The following is a 21,963-nucleotide window of genomic DNA, read 5'->3' as shown; positions in this document are numbered from 1 at the left end:
AGACATGTTGTTTTATGTTCTAAAAATAGTAATTCCATTTGGTAGAGTTTAATATTATATTATTGTTATTGTTGATACTATAGATACAGGTAACATATCTAAAGTAAAACAAAAGGCTGTGGAAGCCGAGTGGTTAAGGTGTCCGTCTACAGTTACTAGCCATCCAACACAAAATCCTGGCATGTCCTTAAATGGCCATAGCTGTCAATAATAGGTAAAACAAACTTGATAAAAAATACTTGATGTAATTTGTTTACAAAAACAACAACAATAAATAGGAGACGATTGTATTTATTGACTATTCCTGGCAGAATGATGAAGAGGATGCTATACTAGATTTCTGATTGTGTAGATACTGTACAATAAATAGTAACGTGGTGATCACTGGGACATTGGGACATTGGATAGTCATCTCGCCACACTAACTTGTTCCTTTGTGACAGTTCAATTCATTGAAAAAGCACACAATTACATTTGTAAATTAAAGAGAAATTGAAATTCTTCAGATGGTACTGAAACTTGCTGGTATCTATTCTATTGAAAAAAGCACATGACAATTATCAATTGTGATTTCTCCATCCATATTTATGACATTTTAAGTGATTAAAGTCAAAGTAATGAATTTCTTTCAGCTGGCAATTATAGGCAAAACAGTTAACAGGAAACTTGAGAGGAAGAGTCTGTCAAAGTTCATAGTTTCTTTTTGTTTTTGTTCTTAAAACTATGAATTGTAAAGATTGGAAGATAGGAATCTCATATTCATGGACACGGACACCTCAATCAAAACGATCATATTTCACCCAACAGACATTACCAAGTCAAACCATGTCAAGTACAGAATGGTTTGATGGTTTGGACAGAAAATACACTGCTTACAGATTTCAAAGAAATAAAAATGTTTAAATCAATTATACCTAGACCTGTAAGGATTGACAAGCGAATGTAGGTATTGTGGAGATATGTCATGAAATTTTAATTCCTAAATAAAGTAAAAAGAATCAACAAATACAGGCAATGTAATGTTAAAATTATGATCAATCAAAAACAAAGAAACAATGCTGAAAAACCCTTTGGCAATTAGAACTCATGAGAATATAGTGTTGTCAGAATGGTTTGGTCAACAATGATTCAAGGGACATAACTTGATTCCCCTTGAACCCATTCATTATCCTTCTGACATGCCTTACCATTTTTATCAGCAAATAAAGGCAACAAAGAAATTAAAACTTTTATCAAGTTTGCAAAATAGTTGAGACATATTCATATAAAGATGTAACTAAAATTATTTATAATCTCAAAATAAATGCTTCGATCACTCAAAATTTAAACATGTAAATTACAATAAATGAAATGTATACAGTAACACAATGTAAAGCACATTTTGATGTTGCAAATGAACATGTATAGCTGGGATTAATTTGTCATAGATTTCACTGTTAATCACGTTAATATCCATACACATAAGGTACACCAATAGTAGACTAATAAATCTTCCCGAGATCAGTGCAGCACTAGGGAAGAGCACAAATATAGTAAAAGATATGTTAGCTGATTTAGTTACTGAGCATAGAGTTTGTGTAGAATGTAATTTTGATCAGTCTATTGGTCACAGGACTTATACATAGTACCACTTGTCCACTGAAAAAGAAAAAGAAAACATTAAACATAACCATCTCAATACTAACAAAACTATCTGTGTACAAAATCTTCTACAACCTTTTGGAAATTTTAAATTTTTAACTTAAACATCACATTTAAAAAGTTGGAAGCAACAAGCGTTCTTCAAAATTTACAAATAACCTGATCCCAACGATATTAAGGATCCTTGTCACAAGGCTCTGTGGTTTTTTCGTGTATCAAGTAATCTCGCCTTCATTTTCATTTTGGACATAAAGTAATACGCTGCTAACTCAAAGTCGTGGGGACCAGATCAAAAGTTTGAGGAATACGTTGTATTCCATGAATCTGAGTTTCGTCCGACATCGCCAAGTTTTGATCAGGTGGGACGGCAGACAGCATGAGCACTACTTTTATCGCGGATAGTTGATGATGGAAGTAAAAAGAAGTAAGTTAATAAAGGCTGGAGGAAGTCTACACTGCCATCTTAAGCAAAATCTGTTTCGTCAAAATTCTTGTTTATTCCCAATTCGACGCTATACTGCTGTTCTCATGATCACCTAATCTGTTAGCTTCTATTTTTGTTTAACATGTGATGTCAAAGCCAAAAAACATCCCAATCACTGGAAGTTTTGATTATGCTTGTTAGCAGCAAAAGGAGAGGTGACATTCTTACACAATACTCGTCAATATCTCGGCACTGGGTTCGACACAGATTTTTATGCAGTTACCGCTATCAAGGTATCAACATTTGGTATTATGATCATATAGATCATTTTTCTAATTAGCCAAAATATCAGGACTTTTTTGGTTTAGATAATAAATATGCTTACCTTCAGGACCTAATACCTCAGCCTCTTGTAGTGCAGGATGCTACAGGAGAATATATAATTTTGATTAGCTCAATAACATTTTTTTTTAAAAGTTTAATTCAACACCAAGTCAAATACATCATCCAAAATCATAATGTAAACAGGATTTAGTTTTAATTAATACAGGATTTGCTTGCAAAATTCTGACAAAAGATTATTTCAAAACAGGGCTTGCGAGAAATGCATTTATTGCCTTTTGCTACAAAACAACTTCACACACTGTACCTACATTCACACACAGTACCTACATTCACACACTGTACCTACATTTACACACTGTACCTACATTTGCACACTGTACCTACATTTGCACACTGTACCTACATTCACACACTGTACCTACATTCACACACTGTACCTACATTTACACACTGTACCTACATTTACACACTGTACCTACATTCACACACTACCTACATTCACACACTGTACCTACATTCACACTCTGTACCTACATTCACACAATGTACCTACATTCACACTGTACCTACATTCACACACTGTACCTACATTTACACACTATACCTAACACACTGTACCTACATTTACACACTGTACCTACATTCACACTGTACCTATATTCACACACTGTACTTTCATTTACACACTGTACCTACATTTACACACTGTACCTACATTCACACACTACCTACATTCACACTCTGTACCTACATTCACACACTGTACCTACATTTACACACTGTACTTACATTTACACACTGTACTTACATTTACACACTGTACCTACATTTACACACTGTACCTACATTTACACACTGTACCTACATTTACACACTGTACCTACATTTACACACTGTACCTACATTTACACACTGTACCTACATTTACACACTGTACCTACATTTACACACTGTACCTACATTTACACACTGTACCTACATTTACACACTGTACCTACATTTACACACTGTACCTACATTTACACACTGTACCTACATTTACACACTGTACCTACATTCACACACTGTACCTATATTCACACACTGTACTTACATTTACACACTGTACTTACATTTACACACTGTACCTACATTTACACACTGTACCTACATTTACACACTGTACCTACATTTACACACTGTACCTACATTTACACACTGTACCTACATTTACACACTGTACCTACATTTACACACTGTACCTACATTTACACACTGTACCTACATTTACACACTGTACCTACATTTACACACTGTACCTACATTTACACACTGTACCTACATTTACACACTGTACCTACATTTACACACTGTACCTACATTTACACACTGTACCTACATTTACACACTGTACTTACATTTACACACTGTACCTACATTCACACACTGTACCTACATTTACACACTGTACCTACATTTACACACTGTACCTACATTTACACACTGTACCTACATTTACACACTGTACTTACATTTACACACTGTACCTACATTCACACACTGTACCTACATTCACACACTGTACCTACATTTACACACTGTACCCACAATGTACCTACATTTACACACTGTACCTACATTCACACACTGTACCTACATTCACACACTGTACCTACATTTACACACTGTACCCACAATGTACCTACATTTACACACTACCTACATTCACACACTGTACCTACATTTTCTACACAAGCGTTGGCTTCCTGATTCTCTATCTTGTATGGACTTCCTGCCACGGTGGTATTCTCACTGGAAAACATTGTACAAGTGCACACATGTAATGTCAAAAGTTGGACAAGTTATACAGAAATATCAATGATAAAAACAAGGTCAGATTAAACTTGGAAAACAATTCATGTTCCTTTCCTGGATTTTATTACATTTACATCTTCTTAAGTTGTTCGCAAAAAGGGTGTAGGGATTTTCTAATGTTTTTATAAATGACTGATTTAACCTGCATTTGGAAAATCGCCACATTCATATTAGATTAATTCAACAGACAACAGACTACAACTTCAAGTGAAGCCATAGAAGGCGCTAGATAGTGTCAGACCACAGACGATAGAGATTTTGTGATGTATGGCAAGACCAAAAGAAGTTATAGACTTTCACTTGATTGGGGTTGGGAAAGTAGAAATTGCCAGAATTTTTATTTTACTTAATCAAAGAGTAGGATAGAACTGGAGAATATAGAGGCTTTAACTAACGTCGAGAGGGGGTAAAGAAGGTAGCAAAAGGCTGTAAATGACCATACCATTTAATACTGTCACATTCCACATTCTTGCCTATGAGGTCCTTCCACTGCTTACTACACTCCTCTACCACCTTTAAGGCATATTCCTAGGAACACAACACCATTAATTAGATAGCATCACCATCACCATTTCTAAAGGCTTACAATAATTCTTAGTTTTTTAACTGTTCAAACATTTAATTGCCCCAACAATATACAGGACTTTTGGGGATGGGGCCCTGGGCCCACTTGTATAAAACATTTCCTCAAGTCTAAGATTTCCCATAGACAATATATTGCTTGAGATTTTCCTTAACTTTGAGATGTTTTATACAAGTGGGCCCTGCTCCTGATTCACTCTCCTTAACAACATGCAGACCTCCAACAGTAAAACGGGTATGATAAGACAACAGTCGAGCAATGCTTTGAGGTTATAAGTTTGCCAATTAATATGCAAAAGTGGCACAGCAACATTCACACGTCTATAACTAAAGTTTACTTTATAATACTTCAAATATTTAGGTATTGTTTGATTTGCATCAACTCTAAGTGTTTTGAAATTTCACTAAGTGATGTTTGATTGATGTCTTCTGTTGGTTTTGATGGTTTAGGGAGACTGTCTGGGATTCACCTGTAATGTCGGATAATAAACTTGAACTGGAACACTGACATGCTTCCTGTACATGTGCAGTCCGAAATTTCCTACAGACATCAATATCACACTACTTCCAGTATATCAACAACAATAGGGCTTGCTGCTTCACAGGCTCTCTGGCAGCCCCAAGTATCGGGCTAGTGGATTTTTATACCCCATACTCTTGACTATTATTTTCATTAAAATTCTGTGAAAATTATCGTTTGATTATAGTTTATTCCTACTATATGATCAAGATTAACTGAAACATCAATATCTAATATGGTAAAAGTATAAATTCTGTATAATGTTTTCCATTATAATAGTAGGCATCTGCACTCTTGTCATTATCATTATTAAAACTGAAAACTTTGAAGACACCTTACCTTATTTTTTGCTTCACCATCAAAGGCAAATGTATTTTCTGGCTTTCCATCTGGCATCTTGTATATTTTGAACCATTCAACTGTGGCCTGTAAAGAGAAGGAACCATTAAACTGTGGCCTGTTAGGAGAAGTAACTAGTCAACTGTGACCTGAAACAGAAGGAACTATTCAACTAAAGAGAAGGAACCATTAAACTGTGGCCTGTTAGGAGAAGTAACTAGTCAACTGTGACCTGAAAACAGAAGGAACTATTCAACTAAAGATAAGGAACCATTCAACTGTGGCCTGTAAACAGAAGAACCATTCAACTGTGGCTTGTAAACAGAAGGAACCATTCAACTAAAGATAAGGAACCAATCAACTGTGACCTGAAAACAGAAGGAACCATTCAACTAAAGAGAAGGAACCATTCAACTGTGGCCTGTAAATAGAAGGAATCATTCAACTAAAGAGAAGGAACCATTAAACTGTGGCCTGTTAAGAGAAGTAACTAGTCAACTGTGGCCTGTAAACAGAAGGAACCATTCAACTTAAGATAAGGAACCATTTAACTGTGACCTGTTAAGATAAGGAACTATTCAACTATGGCCTGTAAACAGAAGAACCATTCAACTGTGGCCTGAAAGCAGAAGGAACCATTCAACTAAAGATAAGGAAACATTTAACTGTGACCTGTTAAGATAAGGAACCATTCATCTGTGGCCTGTAAACAGAAGAACCATTCAACTGTGGCCTGAAAGCAGAAGGAACCATTCAACTAAAGATAAGGAAACATTTAACTGTGACCTGTTAAGATAAGGAACTATTCAACTATGGCCTGTAAACAGAAGAACCATTCAACTGTGGCTTGTAAACAGAAGGAACCATTCAACTAAAGCCAAGGAACCATTTAACTGTGACCTGTTAAGATAAGGAACCATTCATCTGTGGCCTGTAAACAGAAGGAACCATTCCACTAAAGATAAGGAACCATTCAACTGTGACCTGTAAACAGAAGGAACCATTCATCTGTGGCCTGTAAATAGAAGGAACCATTCAACTGTGGCATGTAAACAGAAGGAACCATTCAACTGTGGCCTGTAAACAGAAGAACCATTCAACTGTGGCGTGAAAGCAGAAGGAACCATTCAACTAAAGATAAGGAACCAATCAACTGTGACCTGAAAACAGAAGGAACCATTCAACTAAAGAGAAGGAACCATTTAACTGTGACCTGTAAACAGAAGGAACCATTCATCTGTGGCCTGTAAACAGAAGGAACCATTCCACTAAAGATAAGGAACCATTCAACTGTGACCTGAAAACAGAAGGAACCATTCAACTAAAGATAAGCAACCATTTAACTGTGACCTGTAAACAGAAGGAACCATTCATCTGTGGCCTGTAAACAGAAGGAATCATTCAACTAAAGATAAGGAACCATTTAACTGTGACCTGTTAAGATAAGGAACTATTCAACTATGGCCTGTAAACAGAAGAACCATTCAACTGTGGCCTGAAAGCAGAAGGAACCATTCAACTAAAGATAAGGAAACATTTAACTGTGACCTGTTAAGATAAGGAACCATTCATCTGTGGCCTGTAAACAGAAGGAACCATTCATCTGTGGCCTGTAAACAGAAGGAACCATTCCACTAAAGATAAGGAACCATTCAACTGTGACCTGAAAACAGAAGGAACCATTCAACTAAAGATAAGCAACCATTTAACTGTGACCTGTAAACAGAAGGAACCATTCATCTGTGGCCTGTAAACAGAAGGAACCATTCATCTGTGGCCTGTAAACAGAAGGAACCATTCAAGTAAAGATAAGGAACCATTTAACTGTGACCTGTAAACAGAAGATCCATTCATCTGTGGCCTGTAAACAGAAGAACCATTCAACTGTGGCCTGAAAGCAGAAGGAACCATTCAACTAAAGATAAGGAACCATTTAACAGTGACCTGTTAAGATAAGGAACCATTCAACTGTGGCCTGTAAATAGAAGGAACCATTCAACTGTGGCATGTAAACAGAAGGAACCATTCAACTGTGGCCTGTAAACAGAAGGAACCATTCAACTAAAGATAAGGAACCATTTAACTGTGACCTGTTAAGAGAAGTAACTAGTCAACTGTGACCTGTAAACAGAAGGAACCATTCAACTAAAGAAAAAGTACCATTCAACTGTGACCTGTTAAGATAAGGTACCATTCAACTGTGACCTGTTAAGATGAGGAACCATTCAACTGTGACCTGTTAAGATAAGGAACCATTCAACCGTGACCTGTTAAGATAAGGAACCATTCAACCGTGACCTGTTAAGATAAGGAACCATTCAACTGTGACCTGTTAAGATAAGGAACCATTAAACTTTGACCTGTTAAGATAAGGAACCATTCAACTGTGACCTGTTAAGATAAGGTACCATTCAACTGTGGCCTGTTAAGATAAGGAACCATTCAACCGTGACCTGTTAAGATAAGAAACCATTCAACTGTGACCTGTTATGATAAGGAACCATTCAACTGTGACCTGTTAAGATAAGGTACCATTCAACCGTGACCTGTTAAGATGAGGAACCATTCAACCGTGACCTGTTAAGATAAGGAACCATTCAACTGTGACCTGTTAAGATAAGGAACCATTCAACTGTGACCTGTTAAGATAAGGAACCATTCAACCGTGACCTGTTAAGATAAGGAACCATTCAACTGTGACCTGTTAAGATAAGGAACCATTCAACTGTGACCTGTTAAGATAAGGAACCATTCAACTGTGACCTGTTAAGATAAGGAACCATTCAACTGTGACCTGTTAAGATAAGGAACCATTCAACTGTGACCTGTTAAGATAAGGAACCATTCAACTGTGACCTGTTAAGATAAGGAACCATTCAACTGTGACCTGTTAAGATAAGGAACCATTCAACTGTGACCTGTTAAGATAAGGAACCATTAAACTTTGACCTGTTAAGATAAGGAACCATTCAACTGTGACCTGTTAAGATAAGGTACCATTCAACTGTGGCCTGTTAAGATAAGGAACCATTCAACCGTGACCTGTTAAGATAAGAAACCATTCAACTGTGACCTGTTATGATAAGGAACCATTCAAGTGGGGCCTGTTAAGATAAGGAACCATTCAACTGTGACCTGTTAAGATGAGGAAACATTCAACTGTGGCCTGTTCAGATTAGGAACCATTCAACTGTGGCCTGTTAAGATAAGGAACCATTCAACTGTGACCTGTTAAGATAAGGAACCATTAAACTCAGTAAAGACATGGTTGCTGATAAATGATGCTGAATAGCAAAAAATATTTCATGAGTATGAAACACTAATGAAATATAATTGCATTGAAGCCCACCCAAAGAAGTGGGCAAAAACAAGCAGGTTTAACTCAGATCTTGGTATGTGATGTGAAATAATTAAAGTCTGGCGCCATATTCATGTAATATATCAGATATATCATTTGTCACAAGCATTAACGATTATCGCCGTTTCTGTTTTGCTGGACATCATTTAGAACCATTGATAAACAGGGGGTCAAGGTTGAATACAAGCTCTGCCAACCTCTCACTTGACTCTGCCATTTCTGTGAATTAGTTAAAGAAACTGCTGAAAAAGAGGCAGGTTTACTTTTATGCAGAGCAAGTATGGAGTTTAATGGTAAAGGATCTCTTTTAAGAGAAAGTAGAGATATTTCTATATCGAGCAAGTAGAGATATTTCTATATAGAGCAAGTAGAGGTATTTCTATAGAGAGATAGTAGAGATATTTCTATATAGAGCAAGTAGAGGTATTTCTATATAGAGATAGTAGAGATATTTCTATATAGAGCAAGTAGAGATATTTCTATAAAGAGCAAGTAGAGGTATTTCTATATAGAGATAGTAGAGATATTTCTATATAGAGATAGTAGAGATATTTCTATATAGAGCAAGTAGAGATATTTCTATATAGAGCAAGTAGAGATCTTTCTATTTAGAGCTAGTAGAGGTATTTCTATATAGAGTTAGTAGAGATATTTCTATATAGAGCTAGTAGAGGTATTTCTATATAGAGTTAGTAGAGATATTTCTATATAGAGTTAGTAGAGGTATTTCTATATAGAGTTAGTAGAGATATTTCTATATAGAGTTAGTACAGGTATTTCTATATAGAGTTAGTAGAGATATTTCTATATAGAGTTAGTAGAGGTATTTCTATATAGAGTTAGTAGAGATATTTCTATATAGAGTTAGTAGAGGTATTTCTATATGAGCTAGTAGAGGTATTTCTATATAGAGTTAGTAGAGGTACTTTTAGATAGTAGAGGTATTTCTATATAGAGTTAGTAGAGGTACTTTTAGATAGTAGAGGTATTTCTATATAGAGTTAGTAGAGGTACTTTTAGATAGTAGAGGTATTTCTATATAGAGTTAGTAGAGGTACTTTTAGATAGTAGAGGTATTTCTATATAGAGTTAGTAGAGGTATTTCTATATAGAGTTAGTAGAGATGCTTTTAGATAGAGGTATTTCTATATAGAGTTAGTAGAGGTACTTTTAGATAGTAGAGGTATTTCTATATAGAGTTAGTAGAGGTATTTCTATATAGAGTTAGTAGAGATGCTTTTAGATAGAGGTATTTCTATATAGAGTTAGTAGAGGTACTTTTAGATAGTAGAGGTACTGATCTAGTCAATCAACAACAATGATAGTGAAGTCTGGTACATGTTGTATGTTTGATAACTACACACAGACAAAACTATAAATACACATAAAATATCGTTCTAGGTGAATATATTAACATCAAAACAAGAAGCATTGCACATTGATTTTGTTTAATATCTTTCCTATTTGTCTCATTATTGATATGACTACTGTCTTGGTGAACACACACACTGCTGAAATGTCAAGCATTACAGTAACACTTTTGTTTTTAAATGTCCTCTAAATTACTGTTGTATTGCTCAAATATTTCTGAATTTTAAAATCTTCTGGTAATAATGAATTTTGTCTAATTTAATCTGTTTAATTTCAAATTGAAGCAACAATGTAAAATATATGTTCAACCTTTACTGAAAACTCACCTTTAAAAATCCAGGCATGTGCTTATCTATATCTTCAATATCTAAAACGGTAAAAAATCATTTTTAGCAATTAATCAGCAAGTAATGCATATTTTTGGCTGCTAAATTTGTACTTAATATGCCAAATGTGTATACATATCCAGGTCTGCATTAGCCAACAATTTCTAGTTCCCCCACCCCATCCCAATATCACCAAACAAGTTGTTAGCACCATCTGCATACATCATGGGTTTTTTTCATTTTTTTTAAGTAAATGATTTACAGCTCAATGGATTCATTATTTCATTATCAGGTGTTTTTTAGCAGAAGAACAGACATAGACAATCTTTGCAAAGAATTGTTTGTTTTTCAATATCAATGAAAAGTTGTGCATTACAGTGCATTACAAACTAGGTATAACATAGACTCCATGTTTGTTGGTCACACATACCGTTTAATTTCTCTGCCAGAGGATCTGTTACATCTATGGCCAATATCTTCCAATCAGTTTCACCTGCAAGTGCATAATTCAAAGCATGTATCAAATTAAATTATTTTTTATATTACTATTCAAAGCACCTTTTAAAATCAAAACTAAAACTATGTTGAAGCAATTTGTAAGCCTATGTACCCCACTTATCTGTATGAGGGAAATTCTTAAATATTGAACAAGGAAAAGAGGCAAAAAGGACCATGCACCAGTTCATACTGAAACAGTAATACGTGTTCCTCCATGGTTAGATAGTATTGTTATATCTAATCAGATACCTTACTTTATCTTCATCAACGAGAAGTGCCATTCCTAAGACTTACTCTCATCAATATAAAACGTGATAAACAGGACCTACCTTCATCAATTAGAGCAAGGGTCCCTAAGATTTTGACTTGTATCACAGATCCCCTAGGATGCACCTGTGTAAGTAAAGATTTGCACATCAATAATAACTCAATAAATAGGGGAGGTAACTCCAATTTAGATACTTAATTCACACCCCCTAGACGTAAGTATCGGTGCAGTACATTGGAACTAGTGTAAATAACATTTTAGACGAAGGGGAATTACAACATAAATGGTGAGGTAACTCAAAAAGTACACAAACTAACTCACCGGGTCAGCGTTGTAAGTGCCAAGTAGGGGTGGGGTGTGCAATATCATTGTAATATTGGTTATACCAGAAATATTTTTTAAAAAAGATATATATTACAGTGTTTCAGCCAACTATCAATATATAATGATGTTCAGAAGAAAAAGAATGTGTGCATTAATGATTTCACTCTCTGCTAGACCAAAATATGGACTGTTGTATAATCAGTAGTCATCTGCAACTGTACTGAATATATCACCCGGTAACTTTGTTGCAAGGGGGGGTATAATGGCAAAGCACAATCTAATCTCAGCTCACTGAAGTGTGTTAATTATTTTGAGCTGTGGAAAACACAGAACATTAACAGTGCAAGCTGTTCTCTCTTTCAACTGATATCGCAAACTAGTCAGTGTCTGAGGCAACAATTCTTAAATCCAAGCAGGACCAAGTTTTGTATGTATGGTAACTGTAACCTTTTACATTGTCTTTTGACCTTGAACTCTCGACCTTCAAGGTGTTGTAGTTATGAACAACTCTGTGACTCATTTTAAGTAAATGGCCCTGGACAGGGTGTAATAATATGTCATTAACAACCTTTTTTCATTAGAAAAATAAGAAATTATTAATGTGAATACCTTGTATCCGATCTCACACACATCTAGTGGGTCGGAATCTCCCTTACACCCTGTGTCTGGTGTGGTGATTTTCGGGTCCTCGTAAGTCTGGGAAAACAAGCAATACTCAATTTACATCTTTTAGCATCAAGTTTACTTGACAAATAGGTGATGCCCTTTCCAACAAACAGAGCTATAAATACGAAACTGGTTTTTTCTTCCTGACAATATTATTGTTAAAATAATTGTTTTAAGAAGTATAAGACACAAGAAACAAGTTGCTTATCTACCAAAGTAAATGAAAATCTAGTGAGAGAACAAAAAAAACAAAGCCACACACAATGACCATTGTTTTTGGTGAGTTTTGTTGAGTCTTGTTCGCATTCTTTAAGAATTCTATTAAAGAAGTAAAATACTTGGACAATGATAAGAGAGCATCTTTTAGGTGTATTTTTTTCTTTTTACCTTTCTGAGTTAAATTTATGATTAGTTTACCTATATCTAAATATACCTGTGGAAAGGCACCATAGTTCCATATGTAGCCATGGTGAGGGAAAACATTTTTCACAAATCTTGGCTTTTCCTTCTTCACATCCTGTTTGATTGGATTCATCTTTTCTTGTGTGCTGATCTGTCAAAGAAAGACGTTGATTTAGCTCAATATTTCAAATTGCTTTTGATCTTTACAATCAGTTTTGATCTTCCACTTCCATTAGCAGCATACTGTCACGGGGAATCAAAGATTAATCAATATAGGATAATTTAAATTAACATGGCTATCGACATGGAGAAACCTTATCTAAACAGTAAGATCTTAATGAGACGGCCAGAGGTCAGCCAGTGCCTGTATCGATAGGAACTGTTTTTTAAATGCTCAACTTTACTCAAGATTATGCATTTATGGCTAATTCTTCATTCTGGTGATTAATAATTCAAACGTCTTCTTTCCCCCCCTCAAAAATATGAAGGAGCTTAGCATGTTATAGTTGTTTGAGCAAAGAATTCATTCTCAAGCATGAACATGGCATCTGAAAAGGTCTTCTTCCCATGGAAGGATGCTAGTTTTTCACAGGATCAACTGACCATGTTGGTACAAATTAGAATATGCCAAGGGTGGAGTGTCTTGTTAAAGGATTACATACACATGGTAGTGGTCAACTGAAAGCCTTCTTACCAGACTGTTATTGTCCAGTACTGGCCGAATCGAGGCTACAGCACTATGACATAAGTTGATCAATTAACAATCAGAAATCCTCTTCAATAAGATAGATGAGCATTTGAATGGTTCATCATTTCATTTAAACAAAGCAGATTCATTGCAGGATTCGGCAACCTCTACTCAAACATTAGTTTGCATCAGAGATAACTATTTATATCAAAGAGAACTTAATTAGGGGTAATTAGGGATGATAGCATGTCAGTAATACAATGAAGATATTTGCATAAAATTATGGCTTTAACTGTACCAGAAAATACAAGTATCAATGCAAATCTTTAATATGTATCAAATTTAATTTAAACCTCTCACTTAGCTTCAGGTATGTTTGAATACGTAATGCCTCTTGGATAAACTTATTTCACTAAATGCAATAAAATTGTATAGACATTTACAAATTTAAAGTGCTTGCTGACTTTCTAGTTTTGTACAACAATATGTACAACAATAGATTATAAAATTATTTGATTTTACTGCTGTATTAATTAATGTATATGCAAATTAAATTGATTGTATAAATTGTATATCTATGTACTGTATGTAAAGCACTTTAGAGTGGCTTAAATTCTAGCTAGATAGGGCGCTATATCAAATGTTGTATACTATTATTATTATTCCATTATACAACACAGCATATTTACACACTTGGTATACCTCTCCAACCTTTAATCAAGCTGGCCGAGAGTTTATTTAATTGTATATGACGGTAGGTTTACATCTGTCAACACAATAACTCCAGGGTACTGTACAAACGTTCAGTTCACATGAATTTATTTGAATTTTTCCCAAAGTAAATCATTTAAAACACAGTTCCATTATTGTAATACATGTACATTGATTCCAGCAGTTTATCACTGTATTTAGTAAATATTGACAATGCAGACTACATAGCAAATACCCGGGTTGAGGACTATGTACCCTATGGAGCTACTCAAGTTTGGACTTGCATACAGTGCTAATGGATGTTTGGAAGTCAATAGCCGTTCAGCAATTAGCTAGAACTATATCTGGTGTGACAGACATTTACCATTACAATGTCACCTGTCTAAAATATAGCTTTGAAAACTCTTTAATTGTCCTACTGGGCACCATAGAAACAATTCTATCTACTCAGTAAATAGTTCTGTGTATTTCAAAACCATGTCTTTCCCAAATAAAACCAAAATTTCAGCAAAAAAGCTTATGCAAAAAGTCCATTCATGTCTATGTGGGCCGTCTTAAAAAGAGAGTCCCAGGAACAGTAGGTTTAATTGACATGTAAACCTAGAAATGATGGTCACAGTGATCAACATTTACAGGTTTCAAAGAGATTAAATGAATTTTAAGTTTAGTGAGGCCTAGTCATCAAATAAAACTGAAAGTACATTAAGAGTACCTCAGGTAGTGGGACAATATATACTCTTGTCACATGCCACAAAGCAATCATATAAACTAAATGTAAAACAAAGGATTATACTAAGAATGCTCCTCCTGATGCATTCGTGTAGTAGAATTATCAAAATGGACCAATAAAACTAGATCTGAAAATGTAACATACACAACTAAGTACTAAAGAGAAACACAGAAAATTCAAGAACTTTCTACACTTTTTTTTAGAAATAGCTGACAAATTCCAATATGATTGCCTGACAGCCATCTTGTTTGTGTGATCATTTTCAACTTAAGCATGTGATACCAAAGACAAAAAGGATATTTCTTGAATTATTTCAGAAATCTCCCTCTAGCAATTTGAGAAATAGTTTTCCTGGCTTTTAAGATTTGAAAATAGGAACTTTTAATCTGCAAAATAATTGTGTATTTAATAAAAAAAAATGTGATATTTGTAAGCTCACCTCCATTTTGGCATTGGACCAGCGAGGAATCTCCACAACCATGTTACAAACAGACTGGTCACTACTGGATGGGTAGAGGGGAATATCATGGAATGGAGAAATCACATTCTGCTGGGAGTCAGCTAGAAAAGAAGGAACATAATCAAGTAACCAATGTCACAATCGGTAAAATGAGTCTATATGGGTACCTGTTGCATATTCATTTTTTAAATATTTTCTTTCTGAAATACACAATGTATTCTCTAAAATGGATTTCCCAGCAACATTCACAAACAACTAAACATCGAAATTGCAAATCAAAATCTGAAAAGTACCGCAACAGAGGAACTGTATTGTGTGTAGATGTACCAGCGATGGAGACGGTGAATTCATATCTAAACATCATGATAGTATTCATATGTATGATACAGTGGACATGTCAAGAAAACTAATACTCGTCCCAGCATCTTCTAGATACCAACTATTTGCTTCATGGGATGTGATTTGGCTTTGTCTGTCCCAGAAATTCAATCTCACCAACCATGTACCTTCTATATAAACACTATTATTGCTGTACTGCCATCTTGCATGTGCGTTCAGTTTGTTCCAAATGANCACACCCCACCCCACTCCACCCCACCCAACTACTCCTTTGCAGGTGTTATTAAAAGTGCCATCACACTTGGACAGTCGCACCTGAACATGTGAGGAATCTCACCCAGACACATTATTCTGCCACCAAACTTAACACGTCCTTACCACCACCCACTTGAAGCTGAACGTCAAGCAGGGACCTTGACATGGAAGTACAAATATAAAAAAGACTTTGGTTGGTCCCTGTCAGGGGAGATACCCATAACCTTATTAACTTCAGCAAGTACCCAAGCACCTGCAAGGCTAAAAGCAGGAAAGTGAAAGTATTTCAGCATTTGATCTGTGACCTAGAAAGTGAGTCAAGGTAATAAGAGATGACCAAACATGTCTATATGATATACAAATTTTTGTTTCTATTTAATTATATTTAATTTTTGTTTCTATTTAATTATATTCAATTTTTCTTTTAATCACAAATTGATATATGCACACACACATTTATATCTTTAATCCCTGAATATTTTGTTAAGTTTATATTATATCTCTCACAATTCCAAAGCCATGATTCACGGATTCTCGAGAGATTTTAATCCTATAAAAATGCTGCTGAATAATGAAATAACTATAATCTATGTACAACAGCTGTGTTACATGTGACAGCTGAACCTTACAAATACACTTCAGCATAATAAAGAAAATAACAAGGCGAAGTATTGCAAGGTAATCCATAGTCAGTCACTGGTAATTATTTCTATTTACCAAGCTGTACATATATTTAAAGAATATCTCACAATATAGGTCACAATGACATACTTCTTATACTCGGCGAGCCAAGTCATACCAAATCTGGTTACTACAGGTGAAATATTAAGTATGGGAAATATGTCACGGATGATCATTTTCAATGATAAGGTCAAAGCATATGTCACAGTGACTTACTTTATGTACTCAGCAGTTCTTTTGGCTCAGTTTTACAGCCAAATACAGACTGTTATCCCCTAGCTAAAACGTACCGTACCTTATTTTCCCAAAATGACCAAAACATTATGAATATCTTCCCGATTTCAATACAAATAATGCTATATTTTCCCCAAGTCATGAAGGGACAAGCTGTTGTCAAATTTAGGTTAAACAAGAGGCCCAGATACCTTGTATCGCTCACCTGTCTCTTTTTTACATGAAACTGGCATATAGGTAACATCATACCAAATTTGGCAACTAAAATACAAGGCATTTTAACATGTCTTAAACACCTCTTAAGATAATGTTGTTTGAAATTTGAAATTTGAATTTTAAAGCTTTAAACCCACGTTGACCTTCGACTGCGGCTAGCACTTGAAGTTGACATTTGACTTCATTACTGTAAATAATGATAAAGAAAAAAGATTCACACTGCTGGTCTACATAGCATACCCAAGTATCATGACTCTAGACAAAATGCTTCTTAGGATATCATTGTTTAAAGTTTTTAACATATTTGACCCCTGTGACCTTGAAAGTAGGTCAAGGTCCTTTTAATGAGGAAACTTTATAGCACTTCATCCCAGGTACCTACTGGCCAAATATCATGGCACTGGGCCTAATGGAACTTAAGAAGAAGATTGTTAAAGCTTTTAGCCCATGTTGACCCTTCGACTCCTGACTAGCACTTTAGGTTGACCTTCCAACATATAACTGTAATTAAGAAAAAGATTTGCACTGCTGGTCTACATAACATACCCAAGTATCATGACTCTAGTCCAAATAGTTATAAGGATATTGTTGTTTGAAATTTTTAACATATTTGACCTGTGACCTTGAAAGTAGGTAAAGGTCATTTTAATGAGGAAACATTATAGCACTTCATCCAAGGTACCTACAGGCCAAATATCATGACCCTAGGTCTTCCATTTCTTCAGAAGAAAAGTCATTCAAAAGAAAAAGTTGACGGATGGACGGATAGACGGACGCCGCAGTATGGCATAAGCTCACCTGGCCCTTTGGGCCAGGTGAGCCAAAAACACAACTTCTTGGCACTCTGTCATCCCAATGAGTGGGCAATGATATACTTGCTCACCAAATTTCGTTACACAGTTAAAATAGAAGAGATGATATGCTCAGCCAAAATTTTCATATGTAGAGGCCAAAGGTCAAATCTTAGGTCACAGTGACCTACTTTTTTGCAATTAACACTTCGCCATCCCAAGATGTACGTGCATACCAAAGTTTGTTACACAGACAAAAACTGTATAGAAAATATGTCCTGGACAAACTTTTTCAAAGGTTGAGGTCAAAGCATAGGTCAGTGAACTACTTTTTGTGCTTGACACTCCACCATCCAAACCATGTACTTGCTCACCAAATCTGGTTACACAGGTGAAATTGTACAGAAGATGTGCACCAAACATTTTTTTCAAAGGTTGAGGTCAAATCTTGGTTCACAGCGACCTGCTTTTTGTACTTGATTGACCCTCTGCCATCCCAAGATTTACTTGCATACCAAATTTGGTTACACAGGTGAAATAGTGTAAAAGAAGTGCCATGGACAAATTTTCAAAGGTCAAACCACAGGTCACATTGAGGTACGTTTTGCACTCGACACTGTCTGCTATACCAGGGCCCATATTCCTGAAACCATACTCATGCTCAAGCATGTATTTTGTACCAAGCCAACTTTTGTAACTCACTTAAATCGTGTAATACCGTAAAAAAAATAAAGTAAAAACACTGAAAACTGTTTTCCGCTGCAAGTCTGTGATTTTTCTTAATGATTTATCACAAAAACAAGATGTTGGGCTTGAGAACAAAATCTGAGTGTGAGCATGAGAATGGTTTCATGAATACTGGGCCCAGGATGTCCTTGCATATGAAATATGGGTACTCAAAGTGTAATACAGAAAAAAATCCCCGTACAAATTCTTCAGATGGACTGATGGAAAGATAGACAGATGGGGTGCAAACTTACAGTCACTCACAGAACTGGTTGAGCCACAATATGGGCAATTTCCCATTTCCCCCAAAAAGTCCAGTTCATATGTGGTGGGGCACTTCAATATTATATATGTATATAACCGATGACCCCTGCCCTTCTTAATCCAAAGAGGAAATAAATTTATTGTTTCTTGTGGAGTCGATTCCTTAGTATAGATATTTCATGCATACAAAAAAAAAATCAGCATTAGACTTGTGGCTATGTCTGAGCTAACATACAGTTCTGACTGATAAGTTTGATTACTCATACAAGGTACCTGTATAAAGATTAGTCAGTAGTGTTCCTAGAAGTCTACGTGGCATTATTTATATACATTGACTCACTTGTTCCAAGAACTTGGGTCTATACTGAAAATTCAGCTTGGTGTTTCTAGGTAACTAAATTTAATATTGATTCTGTTTACCCCCAGTTAACAACACAGTACTTACAAGCCTCACTGGTAAAAAAAATCATTTTAGGTTTGAGTTAGACATTTTCTCAAACACTGGGGTTTGATTATATATTGGTTACAAGAACAATGCATCTTCTGACAAATAATTTTGAAGTTATTATTCATACAACACCTTTATAGATACATATTTGAGTCAGCTATTTTCCTAGAAATCTTGGGAACACCCATTGTTTTCTAGAACTTGGAAATTGGAATATCCATTATTTTGTCCCCGGCTGGACTACATGTGCTGACAGCTCAGTGATAAATCATTAACAGGCATTAATGAATTGTAAAATATTTAATATACATAAATATGTGTATCTTCAATATGGTTCAGTTACCATACTATTCAGTCAGTCACTAAAATGAACTCTATCAATAGGGAGGTTAATTTCTCAGCAAATGTATAAGAGGCTGAAATGGAAGTGGTTATTTTCTGACAGCACCCCTCAATTGTCTTTTCACCCAGGTCACTGTACCTGATTTCAAGTGTTATGATTTTAAAAATTTCATTGGAATTTAATGCTAACATTTTTACATCACATTATAGGACAAATAAAAATACCCAAGTAGCACTAAACTTATATGCTGAATGCAGGAAGGAATCATTTATGTCAGAGACAGTTATTTTCTCCAATGGAGCAGCATCTTATGTTTGTTACACTGTTTACTGGATGTGTCCTGTTGTTTCCTTCCAGTCTATTTAGATTATGTATAAATTTACTTGAAATCTTTTTTTTATGCAATGGTTGACAACTTTCTGACGAAGAGAGATTTTTTATGTATTCATTATTGCGTCGTCAGAGCTACGAAGGGGTCCTATGCCAACTGATGGAGCAAATTCAAAAGTGCTAATCTGTTAGATTACACATAATTCATGCCTCATATATATATATGAGTATAATATCAAAATATTGCATAATTGTTGAAAAAAACAAATCCTTACCAATGAAAAAAACTATTTAAAGATGGCTAACCTATATTGGAAGAGAGAACTTTCCAACATTACAGTGAATTCAGATTTCGATTGCGCTTGCTACGTTAACTTGATAATTTAACGACATTTTAGGCAGAGTTTAACTTCAAGTTACACAGGATATCAACAGAAAAAGTTCATACTACAACCTTTTTATCAAGCAGACCAATGTGCTGTCAATTACTTCTAAAATCGCCCTGGTGTGATTTTCTTTGTTAAGGAAAACGAAATAAAGTCGCTTTTAAAAGATGATTGTATCATTTAGGTTGATAACAAAAGACATAAAATATAAGGATTCTTTTTAAAAAATAATGATGTAAAAACATCGGAAATTTTACATTTATGAAAAATGAAAATAAACATCTAACTGTATGCTTTTTGTATTCAACATTACCATAAACCTTATTGTTTTATGCGACTTTGCTTTAATTTAATGAAAACATAGCTCAATACAGCTATAATATATAGGTGTATATAGCTATATAGGTCTCTATAGCTATATAGGTCTTTATAGCTATATAGCTCAATCGACAGAGTGTACTGGACCTGTTAGTACTAGGTAAGAGTGTGAAAATGTATATATTTTGAAATTTTGAAGCTCAAGCTTACTCAATTAACATAAACATGATAAACAGTCACTCCTTGTGCATTATTTGATAGGTGATTGGTCAATTCTAACTGCTACTTATGTACTGTTAACAGCAAAAGTAACAGTTTAGTGACAGATATTCGAAATATAGCTCAAATACACCTATTAACGGTACACCGTCAAAAACACACCCCACGACTTGGCAATTATTATGATATATGTTATACAGCTAATACAGCAGAGGTCAGTTTTACTTGCAATAACATTTTAACATCCAACTTGAATCAGAGTCAATGCAACAATACATGTCTGATGTACAGTGAATGCCGGTTTATGCCTAAAACAGCACGTGCATCATACTATAAGTCGAGTTTATTCATACTTACTGAAGAACACCCGATAGTCCATGGTGAAACGGCTTCCTCGTTCGACAATTGAGTACGACATGATCACTCTAGCTGTGTGGATATGTCTCCTTAGTAAGCAAGTTTTCGGACGGTTGGCCAACACACTGCAAGTCTCTGACTTTACACAAGCTCCTAGAGCGACAGTCACCAATCGAGTTGCTGTTCGCACACGTTGCATTGAAAGGTATGGCAATAGCTGATGCGCACGCATCAAGATCCCGGATCGGCAAATCAGAACAGGTAGTGTGGCGCGTTCGATAAGAAATTGACGTAAACGCCGGGCTGGAGGTTTCCAAGCACATACAAAGATATAGATTAACCTAACGGTATCATAATCTTCTTCCACTGAATGTTCGTGTGGATTTGCGCGGCTTCCGTCAAATCAAATCTGTTGTAGTTCTGTTTGCATTCTTATTTCATACTTGTTTTAAAAGTGACTTAGACTTTGCTACTTTCGTTTTAGTATCATTTATCACAGCTCATGGTTTAGTTTGTTACGAAAGCCAGCCAGTGCCAAGATTGAAATAA

The 21,963-nt window shown here is 35.3% G+C and overlaps 1 protein-coding gene across 1 annotated transcript; it reads right to left on the bottom strand.

Moving 5' to 3' along the window:
* Window positions 1–275: 275 nt before the first annotated feature.
* On the bottom strand, window positions 276–21,663 carry LOC110453941 (inorganic pyrophosphatase-like). The gene is made up of 12 exons (XM_021503195.1): window positions 21,415–21,663; window positions 15,487–15,608; window positions 12,950–13,069; window positions 12,460–12,546; window positions 11,588–11,651; window positions 11,191–11,253; window positions 10,761–10,801; window positions 5,706–5,792; window positions 4,707–4,792; window positions 4,132–4,201; window positions 2,451–2,490; window positions 276–1,638 (listed from the first exon to the last, which is right to left on the bottom strand). Exons 1-12 carry the CDS (start codon window positions 21,644–21,646, stop codon window positions 1,616–1,618), a joined length of 1,035 nt encoding a protein of 344 aa, XP_021358870.1. The 5' UTR covers window positions 21,647–21,663; the 3' UTR covers window positions 276–1,615.
* Between the last annotated feature and the right edge of the window lie 300 nt (window positions 21,664–21,963).

Source organism: Mizuhopecten yessoensis, unplaced genomic scaffold, assembly GCF_002113885.1.
Source record: "Mizuhopecten yessoensis strain PY_sf001 unplaced genomic scaffold, ASM211388v2 scaffold897, whole genome shotgun sequence".
Taxonomy (NCBI): domain Eukaryota; kingdom Metazoa; phylum Mollusca; class Bivalvia; order Pectinida; family Pectinidae; genus Mizuhopecten; species Mizuhopecten yessoensis.
The sequence above is the reverse complement of the archived record's forward strand: the minus strand, read 5'-3'. Positions and strand labels throughout refer to the sequence as shown.

Bases quoted from the DNA above. Each gene is read 5' to 3' on its own strand.
- LOC110453941 (XM_021503195.1), bottom strand. From the start codon at position 21,646: ATGCGTGCGCATCAGCTATTGCCATACCTTTCAATGCAACGTGTGCGA. The intron at 15,609-21,414 runs GTAAGTATGAAT...CTTCTTTTCTAG, and splicing joins GGACTATCGGGTGTTCTTCA to CTGACTCCCAGCAGAATGTG. The intron at 4,793-5,705 runs GTAAGGTGTCTT...TTGTGTTCCTAG, and splicing joins ATGGTGAAGCAAAAAATAAG to GAATATGCCTTAAAGGTGGT.